The 13,141-nt window shown below is 43.2% G+C and overlaps 2 gene segments (V, D, J or C); both read left to right on the top strand.

The window, feature by feature from the left end:
- The first annotated feature begins 4,629 nt into the window (after nt 1–4,629).
- On the top strand, nt 4,630–5,390 carry LOC109312701. The segment is given in 2 exon segments: nt 4,630–4,715; nt 4,836–5,390. Coding segments are annotated over 2 exon segments (483 nt in total).
- A 4,770-nt stretch (nt 5,391–10,160) lies between these two features.
- On the top strand, nt 10,161–11,817 carry LOC109312706. The segment is given in 2 exon segments: nt 10,161–11,297; nt 11,414–11,817. Coding segments are annotated over 2 exon segments (432 nt in total).
- The last annotated feature ends 1,324 nt before the right edge of the window (nt 11,818–13,141 follow it).

Raw genomic sequence — 13,141 nt, 5'->3', positions numbered from 1 at the left:
CTCTGCTAAGGCCACAAAGCCTGTCAAGTTTCAAGGAGATAGGTGCAGGAGTTTCTGGGAAACTGCAACTCAAGCTGTTGACAAGCAAAACTCATGTCACATGTGTGTGTTAAAGTGCAGTGGGGTGAAAACAGCAGGTATGGTAGCCCCTTCTGAGGCCATGAAGCCTGCCAGATTTCAAGGAGATAGGTGCAGGGGTTTCTGGGAAACTGCACCTTGAGCTGCTGAGAAGCAAAATTCATGACACGTGACTTTGTGTGTGTGTTAAGGTGCTGGGGCCTCTACATGACATGATAGTATACCCCAATGAGGCCCCTCCTCCCCTACAACCTTATTCCGGTCCACCACTTTAAATGACAGCAGGTAATAACTTAGTAAGCAGCACAGTAGCACCAGCAGCATCTCAGGCAGCCAAGCAGTGACAGAGCCTTTCTTTCCTTTCCTGCAGGAGCTTTTTTCCCAGCAGCTGCCAGAGAACTCTCCCTGCCAGCCCCAGCCCTGGGGCTTAGATGTGCCCAGGGACCTGCCTCCTTCTGGTGAGCTGGCAGGGGAGAGGTGCTAGGGATGTTGGTGTAAGGACATGGCACTGGTAGACAAGGGTTTTTGGGTCAGTCTGGTATCTTTTAGTAGACCAACTGAATAATTCGAGAACTATATCTTAGCAAGTTTTGAGGTTGAAAACCCTTTGTCAGGCTGAGGGAGCACCTGTAGTTGGTGTGTGTGTGTGCTGTTCCTGGATGGAAGGAAGTAAAGAAGTTAGAGGATGGCATGCAATGCAGGCAAGAAAGCCAGTCAGTGAAAATGGAAATGGAGGCATCAGGGGATGAGGGACAGGTTGGGGTCGGGGAGGGAAAGGGGATAGCAGTACAGGAAAGTGGACTGGTACCTGGGGGATCAGATGTCCAGCAGGTTGTAGTGTGTCAGAATTCCACTGTCTATATCGAGTCCGTGAGTTTTCGTACCTAGGAGGCTGATGAAGTGCAGTTCATAGTCTTGTCTGTGAAAAGTGGTTTATAAATTCAAACAAGCACTGAACCTCACTTAACCTCATCATCAGAAACCAACTTCCTACAGCCCAAAAGACACCAAATGGATCCAGACCATGCCATGACAAGACATGCAAAACCTGCCCACAATATCTCCAGTATGGAGATATCTTCACAATACAATACATGTCTTCATGTCCAAGTGCCCTGATGGAAATTACATAGGAGACACCAAGCAACAACTGCACACCAGAATGAGTACACACTGAAAGTCTATCAAAGACAAGAACAGAACACCACCTGTCTCCAATCTCAGGCCTGATCCTCAAAGGGAATTTACAAACCACTTTTCATGTGGATTAACTGGAGAGAGTCTAGCAGAGGGAAGTGAAAATGGTTAGGAGCTGGGGCACATGAGGAGAGGCTGAGGGAACTGGGCTTATTTAGTCTGAAAAAGATAAAATGGAGAAGGGGTTTAATAACAGGCTTCAAGCACCTGAAGGGTGGTTCTAAAGAGGATGAAGCTGGACTATTCTCAGTGGTAACAGATGACAGAATGAGGAGCAATAGTCCAAAGTTGTAGCAATGGACGTTTAGGTTAGATATTAAGACCAGCTCTCTCAGTAGAAGGGTAGTAAAGCACTGGAACAGGCTAGCCAGAGAGGTTGTGGAATCTTCATCCTTAGAGATTTTTAAAACCTGGATAGACAAAGCCTTGACTGGGATGATATATTTGGGTGTGGTCTTGCTTTGGGCAGGGGTTGGACTAGATGACCTCCTGAGGTCCCTTCCAACCCTCATTTTCTATGATTCATTTGGTGGCAGCCTATAAGTCTATAAGGGGTGTGAATCAGGAACTGGGAGAAGGCCTGCTCACCAGGGCACCCCAAGGGAAGACAAGGTCTAATGGTCACAAACTGCTGGAAGACTGTTTTAGACAGGACATAAAGAAAAACTTCTTTACTGTCCAAGTCTCTCGAGTCTGGAATAGGCTCCCCCCAGAAGTGGTGCAAGCACCTACTCTGGATACCTTTAAGAAATGCTTGGACACTTATCTTGCTGGGGTTATCTGACCTCAGCTGACTTCCTGCCCTTGGGCAGGGGCTGGACCCAATGATTTCATGAGGTCCCTTCCAGCCTTAATATCTATGAAATCTATGAAAAGAAGCGATTCAAGGATACTGTGATGTGAAATCTGAAGAAATGAAATATCAGCCTCAATACATGGGCACTCAAACACTGAATCGTCCCCAGTGGCATCATGATGCCTGACAAGGTTTCAGTCATTTAGAGCAAACTCAACTCTTTGCAGAGGCAGATAGATGAGAGAGATAAAGGGAAAGAGTTTGATCCAACATCACCAGGATCTACTCCTTCCAGGATCTACTCCAGAACTACCTGCCACATCTGTAGTCAAATGTGGATCTTGGATCAACTGCCTCAGCTATCTATGGACTCACTGAGGACTTCCCTATTTATTGGAAGAATGTCTTTTTGTATTGAGGATCTGCCAACTATGATCTGATGGAGAAAAATAATGGCAGCACAAACAATTGGGCCTTAGAATAATATCAACCATATAAACCAATGATATTACAATAAAGAGTCCAAAAAGTAAAGGAACATTTTCAGTAAGAGAGGAGAGAAAGTGTTTGCACATGCAGACTCCCCTCTGGTGGTTGGCTCCAGGTTTGCACATCTTTATAAATCTTAACACCAAAGTAAGGTCTTCATAAGGTCTCAGCAGCTCTAGGGTGGAAGATGATTGAGTTTTCACCTGGGAAATGCTCCATCTGTTCACATCAAAAAAGTCTTGAAAATCAGCTGATCATTTGTCCTGTGGAGCTTTCACACACCAAATGAAATCTGAACACAGCTCATCTTCTCTTCTGTAGTGGAAAGTATCTTTTGGAGTGGGTTGCTTCTCATTAGAAGGCAGCAAAGTTTTAATATTAAAAGTACACACAATTATAAATCAGTTTTACAAAACATGTTTGTATCTTGACTGTTTCAGTTAGCTTCAGTAAAACACAGTGAAAATACCCAGTGTCTCAGACTATAGTTAGCACTCAGCCCAGGTTTTTCTAAGCAGCAGTAACAGTGCACTGCCTTGATATATCCTCTCAGCAGCCACTGCAACTTCATTGGATGTTACCTAAATGACTCACTTCCTCTCCACAGCTCTACATTTCTGTCCATTTGAGACCATCCCTCACGTTTCATTGATGGAAGCTAACAAGCAGGAAGAATGTCCCTGCTGAAGGCTTTTACTCTGGTTCTGGCATGTTCCTGTAAGCCATTTGCTCACCCTGTTTTCCACGCGCAGATGCAGCAAATGGAGAAATTCTGCGTTCATTCTGACTCCTATTTTTTTATTCTACTTTCTCTACAGATGGCTCCACTGAAGTCCTAAAACAAACTCAGCTCTCTATCAGTCGGGCAGAAAGTAGAACTGCACGAATTGAATGTCATGTGGCTGTATCTGATTTTGGCACAGCTTATCTACACTGGTATCGACAGAGACCTGGTGCAGCTCCAGAGCGGATTCTGTACTTTTCTTCGCAGGTCCAGGTTGACCGTGAGTCTGATAAGAGAAAGTTCAGTGTACAAAAGAACCTCAACAAGTCCATCTGTATCCTGACAATAAACAGAATAAGCTCCAGTGACATCGCCACCTATTATTGTGCCACTTGGACAGGCACAGCATCAGAAAGCCATTAACAGTCTGTAAGAAAAGCTCACTCTGCATTCTGAACCAGATCAAATGTGTGGAAGACACCTCCCCCATTCTGCCTCTTGGTCTGGGACTACCTGTAGAAACTCACTGTTGGCTTCTACAAGAGATAACAAAGGAAAGTGCTAATGTCAAGTATATTGTGCAGAAAATTGCTAAAACCAGCTGCACAGGTAGTCAGATGAAGAACAGTAAAATATGAAATCCCTGTCTGTAAATAGCTTGGTTCTTTCTTCTAACACATAAGTGACAAACACCCGCTGTACGCTGATCCCTCCTCCTGCAGATCCCTTCTTATGACCCATATCTGCTGCAAGTCCTACAAAAAAATCTGCCTGCAAGTCATGCTATGTAACGCAGGCCATAGGAGCAAAGTGTTAGTTTTTAATGTAAGTGACCAAATGCTCTGCTGATATAAATAGATTAACCTCTAGCAGATGAATGGAGCTGTGCAAGTAGATACCAACAGGGAATTTGGCTGTACATACAATATACATGATTCTGTGCTTTTGTCTCCTCAACACTTTGAGTATTGCTTCAAATTTAAAACTAAAGCACTTTGGGACAGCTGCTGCCTCTGTTTCCTTGTTTGTCAACAAGCACAACAGGGTACAATCCTGTCTGAAGGGTGCAGTAAACCTTTAACCAAAGACATACCTGGAAATCATAAATCAAGACCATTCCCTCATTTAGCCAATGTCACGGTTGAATAGACTGGTTTCAGAAAGGCACAAAATATGCCTTCTGCCACTTGGACATAGTACTCACTCAAAGTACCTTTCAGCAGTGAGCAATAATTCTGCCATAGCTTAAGAGAGGCATTATCAAGAGGTAAAACCTCATTGGATGTGGCTGAAATGAGATATTTCCTCTCTCTAAATGCAAACATTTCACCTCCCCAGAGCAGCACTCCTATTCTGCTGAGATAGCAGTCCTGGCAAAATATTCAAGAATGTTTCTGCTCCAGGTTCTTATTTTAGCTTTATTTTGGCCTTGTAAGTTTTTGTTTCATCTTCTTCTACCCATATGCATATTATGGAGCAACACATGGATGAGCTATAAATTCTGGCTGATGTTGTATAATTCATTATTTCCTCCTCTTTTTCTTCTCCTAGATGGGCACGCACAGTTGCTTCTCCAACAAATCCAGACATCTGTTACCAAAGAACAATATAAAATAGCACGTATGGACTGTAAAATTTCTGGCCTGAAAAACTTCAAGAGTGCTGTTATACATTGGTATCGACAAATATCTGGTAGAGCTCCAGAGCGGATTCTGTTCATCTCAGAATCGGAACCCAGCATTGATCAGCCCTCCAATAAGAACAAGTTTCACTGTGAAAAAGATCCTGACAAGCAAATCTCTACCCTAACTGCAAATTATGTGACCCATAATGACACAGCTACCTACTACTGTGCTGTCTGGGATCACACAGCATTAGTAAACAATAGAGAGTTTGTACAAATACTCATTCTGAAAACTGAGCCACAGCCATTTCGACACAAGGAATCAGATATATCCTTCAACTTCTTTGTCAACATCAGGCAGAACTAGATACACAACCAACTGGACATCAGCCACAACTACATATATTTGGTACTCAGAATTATATTAGACGAGATATTTATGTGCAAAATTTGCAGAAATAAAGGCATGTGCTCAATTATGACATACAGATGCTTTCATTGTCCCTGATGTATATAATTCCTCCCGCTGGTAAGAAGCACAGGTAATTGTTACACACGTGGTATCTCTAATGAAATGTGCCATAAGTGATGATGCTACATTAGTAAATGGCCTTTTCTCCTAGTGTCAGTACTGAACCAACAACCTGGTTTAAAGTTAAGAGCTGTTATATTGTTACAGTGCTGTTTTTTATCCAAGACATCAATTCAACCTTCACATAAATTGTCAATAAAAACATGTTGCCACTCTTCCCAGAAATAGGGGCACTGGTTCAAAAACCTGGACAGAGTCCAGTTGAGAGAGTGGGTTCTGCTACTTACTTCTTTTGCTTTTTGAGTTTGTCAGTGAATTCTCCATCTCCTGTCACTGTTTGAGATTCTAAAGATAGATCTTCAGAGTAGTACAGTCTCTCTAAAAAAGGTCCCATAGCTGGATATTCAGGTCTATGGAGCAGGTGTGGGAGAGAGTACGATGTGGTGCAATCAAAAGATTTGAGAAGCACTGGTAACTAGTACAAAGCTATCTGGACCACTTGGTACACTAACCACGAGCAAATGTAAAGCTTTGCAAAGAATGCAGGGTACACATATAAGATGGAGATTCTAGCTCAGGCAAAACTTACCCTTAAAGGATTGACAAGTCATAGTGGATGAACAGGCGAACAGTTGAACATGAGCTCTCACTTAAACACTGGAGCCAAAAGAGCTAATACAAACCTTAGACATATAAACAAAGGAATCTAGAGCAGGTGGGAGAAGATATCCCATGTGTCTGGATTGACTGCTTGGTGAGTGCTTAAGAAGTTTGATAAGCTGGAGAGAATTCAGAGAATTGCTACATGAGAGACTGAGGGTTGGAAAACGTGTTAGACTGAAACACGCTGGGAGCTCAGGAAGTAACGGATGATCCCTTGCCAGTCTAGAGGATTAGTCAAATGAAACAAAGCTTTGAAGACAAAGCCTTATGTTGAACAGAAAAAAGCATAATAAGTTCCAATGCCAGGAAGGTGAAGTTATGACAACTTCAAACCTCTACTACCTTACAATATTTTCACTGTGAAAATAATTAATAATCTGAACAACTTGCTCTGAGCTCTCCATTGCTGGCCATTTTGAAATCAAGATTGGGTGATTTTTCCTTAAGTATATGTAAGAAGAGAGCAAGGCTATATCTACATTTCCTCACAAAAAATCATGGGTAAACTGGAGAGTAACCATTGGTTATTTAATCTGAGTCACTCACTTCCTCTCCACGTGGACCACTCCCTCCATTTTAGATCAAGACGCCTCTTCTGATGGTTTTCAGAAGCAAGGGTACTGTAACATAGTGAACATGTTTCTGCTTCAGGTTCTTCTTGTTGCTTTTATTTTCTCTTGTAAGTTTGTGCTTCTCCATTGGATTCTGTGAGCAGGATAAAACATGTTTTGAGATCCTTCAACTTTATTCAGTTGAATAATATGAATTTATGGTATCTTTCTCTCTTATTCTGTTTGTAGGTGGAGATGCCCAAGTGCTGAAACAATCTCAGTCCTCCATAGTGAGAGGAGTACATAAAACAGCACGAATTGAATGCCATGTTTCTGGCATAAGCTTTAGCAATGCTTACATACACTGGTATCGGCAGAAGCCTAGCGAAGCACCAGAGCGGATTCTCTACTTATCATCAGGAAGACCAAGCTTTGACAAAGAGTCCGATAAAGAAAAGTTTGAGGCAAAAAAGAACATCAATGACAACACCTGCACACTGACACTAAATAAAATAAGAACAGAGGATGCAGCTACATATTACTGTGCCTGCTGGGATGCACACTGTTAGCAAAGCACTGAGCAGCTGCACAAAAACCTTCTAAAATGTATTTTAAGCTGCAGCCTATGAAACAGTTAACACCACACCTATCTCCCTAACTCTCCCCTCAGCCTGCAACCAGGGGCAGAAATGCCTTCCTGATTTGTTCAGCCAGACATGAAAAACCAGCAAACAGCTATTGGCTTGGCAGATACTTGCCACATAGTCAGTGGAATCCCACATAGCTATACTATAAAAGGAGACCATCAGTTAGATATGACAACGCGTTTTAAGGGAAACAGCGTCTAGTTATTCTTTGTGAGGGACTGAGGTTAGCTATGGGCAGACCCTGGAGAAGAACCCTGAAGAGCTGACACTAGCTGACAGTAGCAGCTGCCAGGAATTTGCTTATACATTAATTATACAACACAAATCCATCTGTGAGTCCCTTTTCAAGCTGGGATAACACTTGCTGTAAATATCCAACTTTAAATATGTTTTTGATACATATGATCACCTTCATCAGACCAAGCTGAACTCAGTGCCTCTCTCCAACTGCATGTCTCAAACTCTCCTTCTTTGGAGGCTGAGAAGTGTAATAGGCAAACTGAGTTACGCTAAGGATCTTAGCCAGAGTCTAGGCTTTCCTGGAACTAAGCAATACAATTTTACATAGTGCCTGAAAAGGCAGTGGGAAAAGTGAGTGCTGTGATTGGTATGGTGGTGTCAGAAGTGGTGAATGGGGAAGACTGGGTGAATTTGCAGCATTATCTATAGCAGAAAGCTGGTAACTCAGGTCCTCAAAGCTGCACTCAGCAAGGAACAAAGGCCTCTGGGAGTACAGTCCCCCCTCTGCAAGGCAGAAGTGTAACCAGCTCAGAGACACAGTTAACCATGGATGCATTACAAGCCCTTCATGCCTTTCATTGTCAGGCAATATAGCTGAGAACTGGAGAAAATGTAGACAAAGGTCTGAGTTGTATTTAGCTGCTATAGGACCAGAAGAGAAAACTGATGACGTTAAATCATCCATTTTCCTGCATGTAGTAGGGAAAGAAGTGCTTGAGGTGTACAGCAACTTTGCATTTGCTCCAGGCCAAAACATGAGGTTAAATGAGATATTGAATGAATTTGAAGACTATTGTGTGCCAAAACATGAGACCTTTGAGAGAGAATGTTTTTTACGTGCATGCAAAAACCAGATGGAAGCATAGAGCACTATATCACAGAGTTAAAAAGGCTCAGCAAGACCTGTGTTTTGGGGGACGTAACAGATTCTCTGATCAGGGATAGAATAATTTATGGCATTACAGACAATGGATTAAGAGAGAAGCTGCTATGGGAAGGAGACCTATCCCTAGAAAAAACTATACAGATTTGTAGAGCAACTGAAACTGTGAAGGCTCAGGCCAAAGAGCTGAATGCAGCTGAGGGCGTTGTCTATGCAATACATAGTAAAGACAGACAGAAAAGGCCACATCAAATGGAGGTTGCCCCAGCTACCACAACTACTACTAAGGGGCAGATGGAGTACAGGCAAACATGCAGCTGGTGTGGAATGCAGCATGGCTCCAAATGATATGCTGCATTAGGAAAGCTCTATTTTAATTGTGGTAAAAATAATCATTTTGTCAAATGTTGCAAAGTGCAAGCCCATAAGGTCCAGGTGCATACAGCTGAAGATAACTCCAGAGGGAGGGTATTATATAGATCTAGTAGAGTCAAGCAGAGCTACTGAGAAGGACTGGATCCTGCCACTGGAAGTTCATGGGATAATGATTCCATTGAAACTGGATACAGGGGCTCAGGTGAACATTTTACCAGAGCAAGATTATAAAAAGCTGAAAAGTAAACCAAAACTGAGGCCTACAAAAGTAACCATGACTGCTTATTCAGGAGCAAAGATACTGGTCAAGGGAAAGTGCCTTGCCTACATCAGACATAAAAACATGATGTACAATCTTGCATTCATTGTAGTACCTAAGGAGGTGGCACCTATTTTGGGCCTAGCAGCTTGTGAAAAGCTCAATTTGGTTAAATGGGTATTTGCATTAAAACACTCTAGCTCAGGTTATGAGGACCTTATTTTGGAGTATCAAGATTTGTTTTAAGGCCCTGGTTGCTTACCAAGGGAACATACAATTCAGATAAATAAACAGGTCCCCCCAGTTATACACCCATGCAGGAAGGTGCCTTTTGCCCTCCGTGATAAACTAAAGGCAGAACTAAAAAGGATGGAGGAAGTCCAGGTAATACAGAAACTTGAGGAGCCAACAAAGTGAGTGAAGAACTGGTAACCTCTCCTCTGTAGGTTATGGATTTTTTGGTGTGGTGATGATTTTGTCTTGCATTGTTGTTGTGGTGGAATTTTTGTTGTTATATTGTGATGGTTATTTTTATTTCTTTTAAAGGGAAGATGTAGTGATAAGTGTTAGACTTTGGAGACAGTCCCTTACAAGGGAATGTCTTATCAGGTGAGGAATTTGAACATGATCCCTGGGGGAGCAAGGAGAAATCAAGATGGAGGCAGCTACATGATCTATGCTGGAAGAACCCTGTGCTGTGCTATCATTAAAGGGTTGTTCTCTTCCTCAGTCATAGTTGTTATTCACTGCAGGACCTAAATCATTACACCAGGTACAACAGTTTCCCTAAAAGGAAATGAAGCCCTGTTCCCCGGATCACTGCCAGGAGTGACCAGAAATAATGGTCACAAGCTGGTAGAGGGTAGATTCAGACTAGACATCAGGAAGTGCTACTTCATGGTCAGGGCGGCTAGGATCTGGAACCAACTTCCAAGAGAAGTGGTGCTGGCTCCTACCCTGGGGGTCTTTAAGAGGAGGCTAGATGTACACCTTCCTGGGGTCGTTTGACCCCAGTACTCTTTCCTGTCATGGCAGGGGGTTGGACTCAATGATCTACTCAGGTCCCTCCCAACCCTAGAAACTATGAATCCAAAAACTGAGTAGGATTGGAGTACCTTATCTAAAAAAGTGAGGTATGGAACTTGAGGACTAAACAATTTGGGATGAGAAAGTTACAAAGTAATGAACAAACAAAGAAAATGGGTGTGTTTATGTTGTATCGCCAGGGAGGTAGAGGCAACCATGGACTTTTTGCTCGAATAGCTGGAAAGCCAGAAACAAACAATCCTACACATTCAGCGGAGGACCTGAGGCCAGTACCACTGAAGGTTGCTGTTGTAATATCTAAAAGATCCACTTACCAGGTCATATTATGGGGAGGAAACCTGTAATAGAGTTTAGGGGTCACTTGATACCAAATCAGATGAGGGGCTGTGCCAAACCTTGGGGGTCTCTGGCAAAACGAATCCTGTTGGTAACAAGAGCTGAGGCTCTGGCTTTGGTTTGTTCATGTTACTGGCTTTGCACTGTGTTAGGTTTCAAATAGAAAATGGTTGCGGGATATAGGGGATTTGTAAATGAGTTCTGCCCCAGGGGTTGAGATAAATTATTACAGATTCTCAGCTTGAGATTCCTTCTACACTGCCAGTTGCTTAGCTTGATAGTACTTTTGGGCATCTGAGCCCAGTTTCAGCCACCAGTAAGAAAGCTTAAGAGCGGTCATGATAAAAGAACAAATTCTTCTCATTTCCCTATACCTACCAGCAAAGCCAAGAGAAACCCTACTAGATGTGTATTACTTTGAATGTTACCCATGTAGCAGGCACCTATACAAGTTTCACTGCACTTTCTTTCCCTCTGGGCTAAGTGATTGTGGCTGCAATTGTGGGAGGACACAGATTTTGTTCACGAATATTTTTCCAAATCTATATAACACTATTTAAAATGCTTCTAATTTATACTTTTTCTCAGTTCTCTCACCAGATTGGACTTCAGAGCACCCACAGATCTTGACTTCTTACCACCTCATTATAAACAGTATTATTCTATGAGAAATGTAGCCCCACATGCCTACAATGAGAACTGCTATTAAACGATGCTTTAATGAGTCACTTCCTGAAACAACTACATCACTCTCTCTTCATCTGAGGTTCTAGTTCAACATTCCTCTTGCTCCATTCAACCCAACAGCTCATAATGTTACTGCCACAGGTTCTTTTAGTGACTTCACTTTGGACTTGTAAGTAATTTGTCCTTTCTGTCCTTTTCAGCATGTGATCATTACTGAGCAAAAAGATTTGTTTCCCAGTCATGCCATTTCATTTTTATGTTGTCATTCTCCTCTCTCTTTTCCAGATGCACATGGAGAAATAACTATCACCCAAACTCCAGAGTTCACCGTCAAAAGGGAAAATGCTGCTGTACGTATGTCTTGCGTTCTCCAGGGCATCTCTGAAAATATTGCCAGTGCCATCATTCACTGGTATCATCAAAGTCCTGGTGAAGCTCCAAAGAGAGTTCTGTTCTACACATCAGGAAAAACCACTTTTGATGACAACTCTCAGGCAAACAATTTGCAAGTTACAATAGATCCTGCAAAATCCCGCTATACTTTCTATGTAAATAGAATAAAGAAAATGCATGCTGGTATCTACTACTGTGCTTACTGGTATATCCACAGTGTTAGAAAACCACGAATAACCTGTAAAAAAACTCACTCCTCGTTTTCAACCATATTGTTATAACCATATGAAACCACAGTCACTTCTCTAACTCCTCATTTCAGCTGTGAAACTGCTAAATACCTTCCTGCAACCTGAGAAGTAGGGTAATAACACATAATTGCTGTTTTGATGAGCATGTTGCTAGAAAAAGAACAGTTCCCAGTTCAAATGGAACAGTTCTATGGGATAGACAAGTACCTTAAATAACTGATTGTCAGAGGAATAAGTATATATTCAGGTTAGAGTAATTGACAACAGAAATAGCTGAGAGTATTTTAAGTTATTCATAGGAGAATCTAATAGGAACAGAAAGAGGAGGCACATATTTGACCTACTGATTCAAAGTGTACATGTGACAAGCTGGATCATAATTTGTTAAGCCTATGCCCACCTATTGCAAAATATTTAACACTAGGGCTAGGAACAGACGTTCAAAAAGCTGGAGCCTGAATTGAATCAATCTTTGCAGGTTTAACCTGCCTAGGTTGAATCAATTTGCAAGTGTACAGCCATTCCCTCTGGACTGAGGAAATGCAGGCACATGCCTGCAGTTGCTCAGGCCAGCAGCTGGGGGACACTAGAGCACACCCTTGGCTGCAGGGAAGCTGTGCTAGGAGTGAGTGTAGCCAGCCCAGGCAATAGCCTGGAGTAAACTGGCCAGGGAGGGATTTAACTCACTCCTCCCTATCTCACCGGCATAGACCTGAGCCAGGACACCTCCACACCCACCGCTGCTGCTGCAGCAGTGGAGCCAGAAGCAGCCAAATGCCAGCTGGCATGGCTAGAAGAAGGGGTAGGGAGGGGGGTTATTTCCCCCTCTAAACCCTACTGCCCCTGGGGAACTGTTGGCAGGATCTGCCCACCCCAACTGCCACCATTTGCTTCCTGCTTGGGGCAAGGGGTGGAATAAACCTCTCCTACCCCTTCCGATAGACATTGGAGGGAGGAGGGAATAGCCCCCCTCCCTGCTCCCTCTGTCTCAAGGGCCATGCCAGCCGGTGTTTGGCTCCGCCTGGCCCTGTTGCTGCAGCAGTGAGTGGGGAGTGCCTGGGGACTCTGGCTTGGATCTGTGCTGGTGGGACAGGGAGGGCAGAATTAAATTCCTCCCTGGCCAGTTCACTCCAGGCTACTGCTGGCGCTGGCCTTGCCCCCACTGGAGCAGCCAGCAGAGAAGCGCAGGTCCGTGCTGGTGGGACAAGGGAGGAGGGGGGAATAAACTTTTTCCCTGCTCCCTTCCAGGGTCAGCATCTGGCCAGACTCCTAACTTTGCATTTCCCTGCTCCAGCTGGGGGACTCTGGTTTAAGTTAAACCAGGAAGGGATCTGGGACAGACATTGGAAAACCAGTTTGAGCTCAATTA

Source organism: Crocodylus porosus, unplaced genomic scaffold (genome assembly GCF_001723895.1).
Source record: "Crocodylus porosus isolate Cpor-Errol unplaced genomic scaffold, CroPor_comp1, whole genome shotgun sequence".
NCBI lineage: Eukaryota > Metazoa > Chordata > Crocodylia > Crocodylidae > Crocodylus > Crocodylus porosus.
Note: the sequence above shows the minus strand (reverse complement) of the source record. Positions and strands in the feature narration are given on the sequence as shown.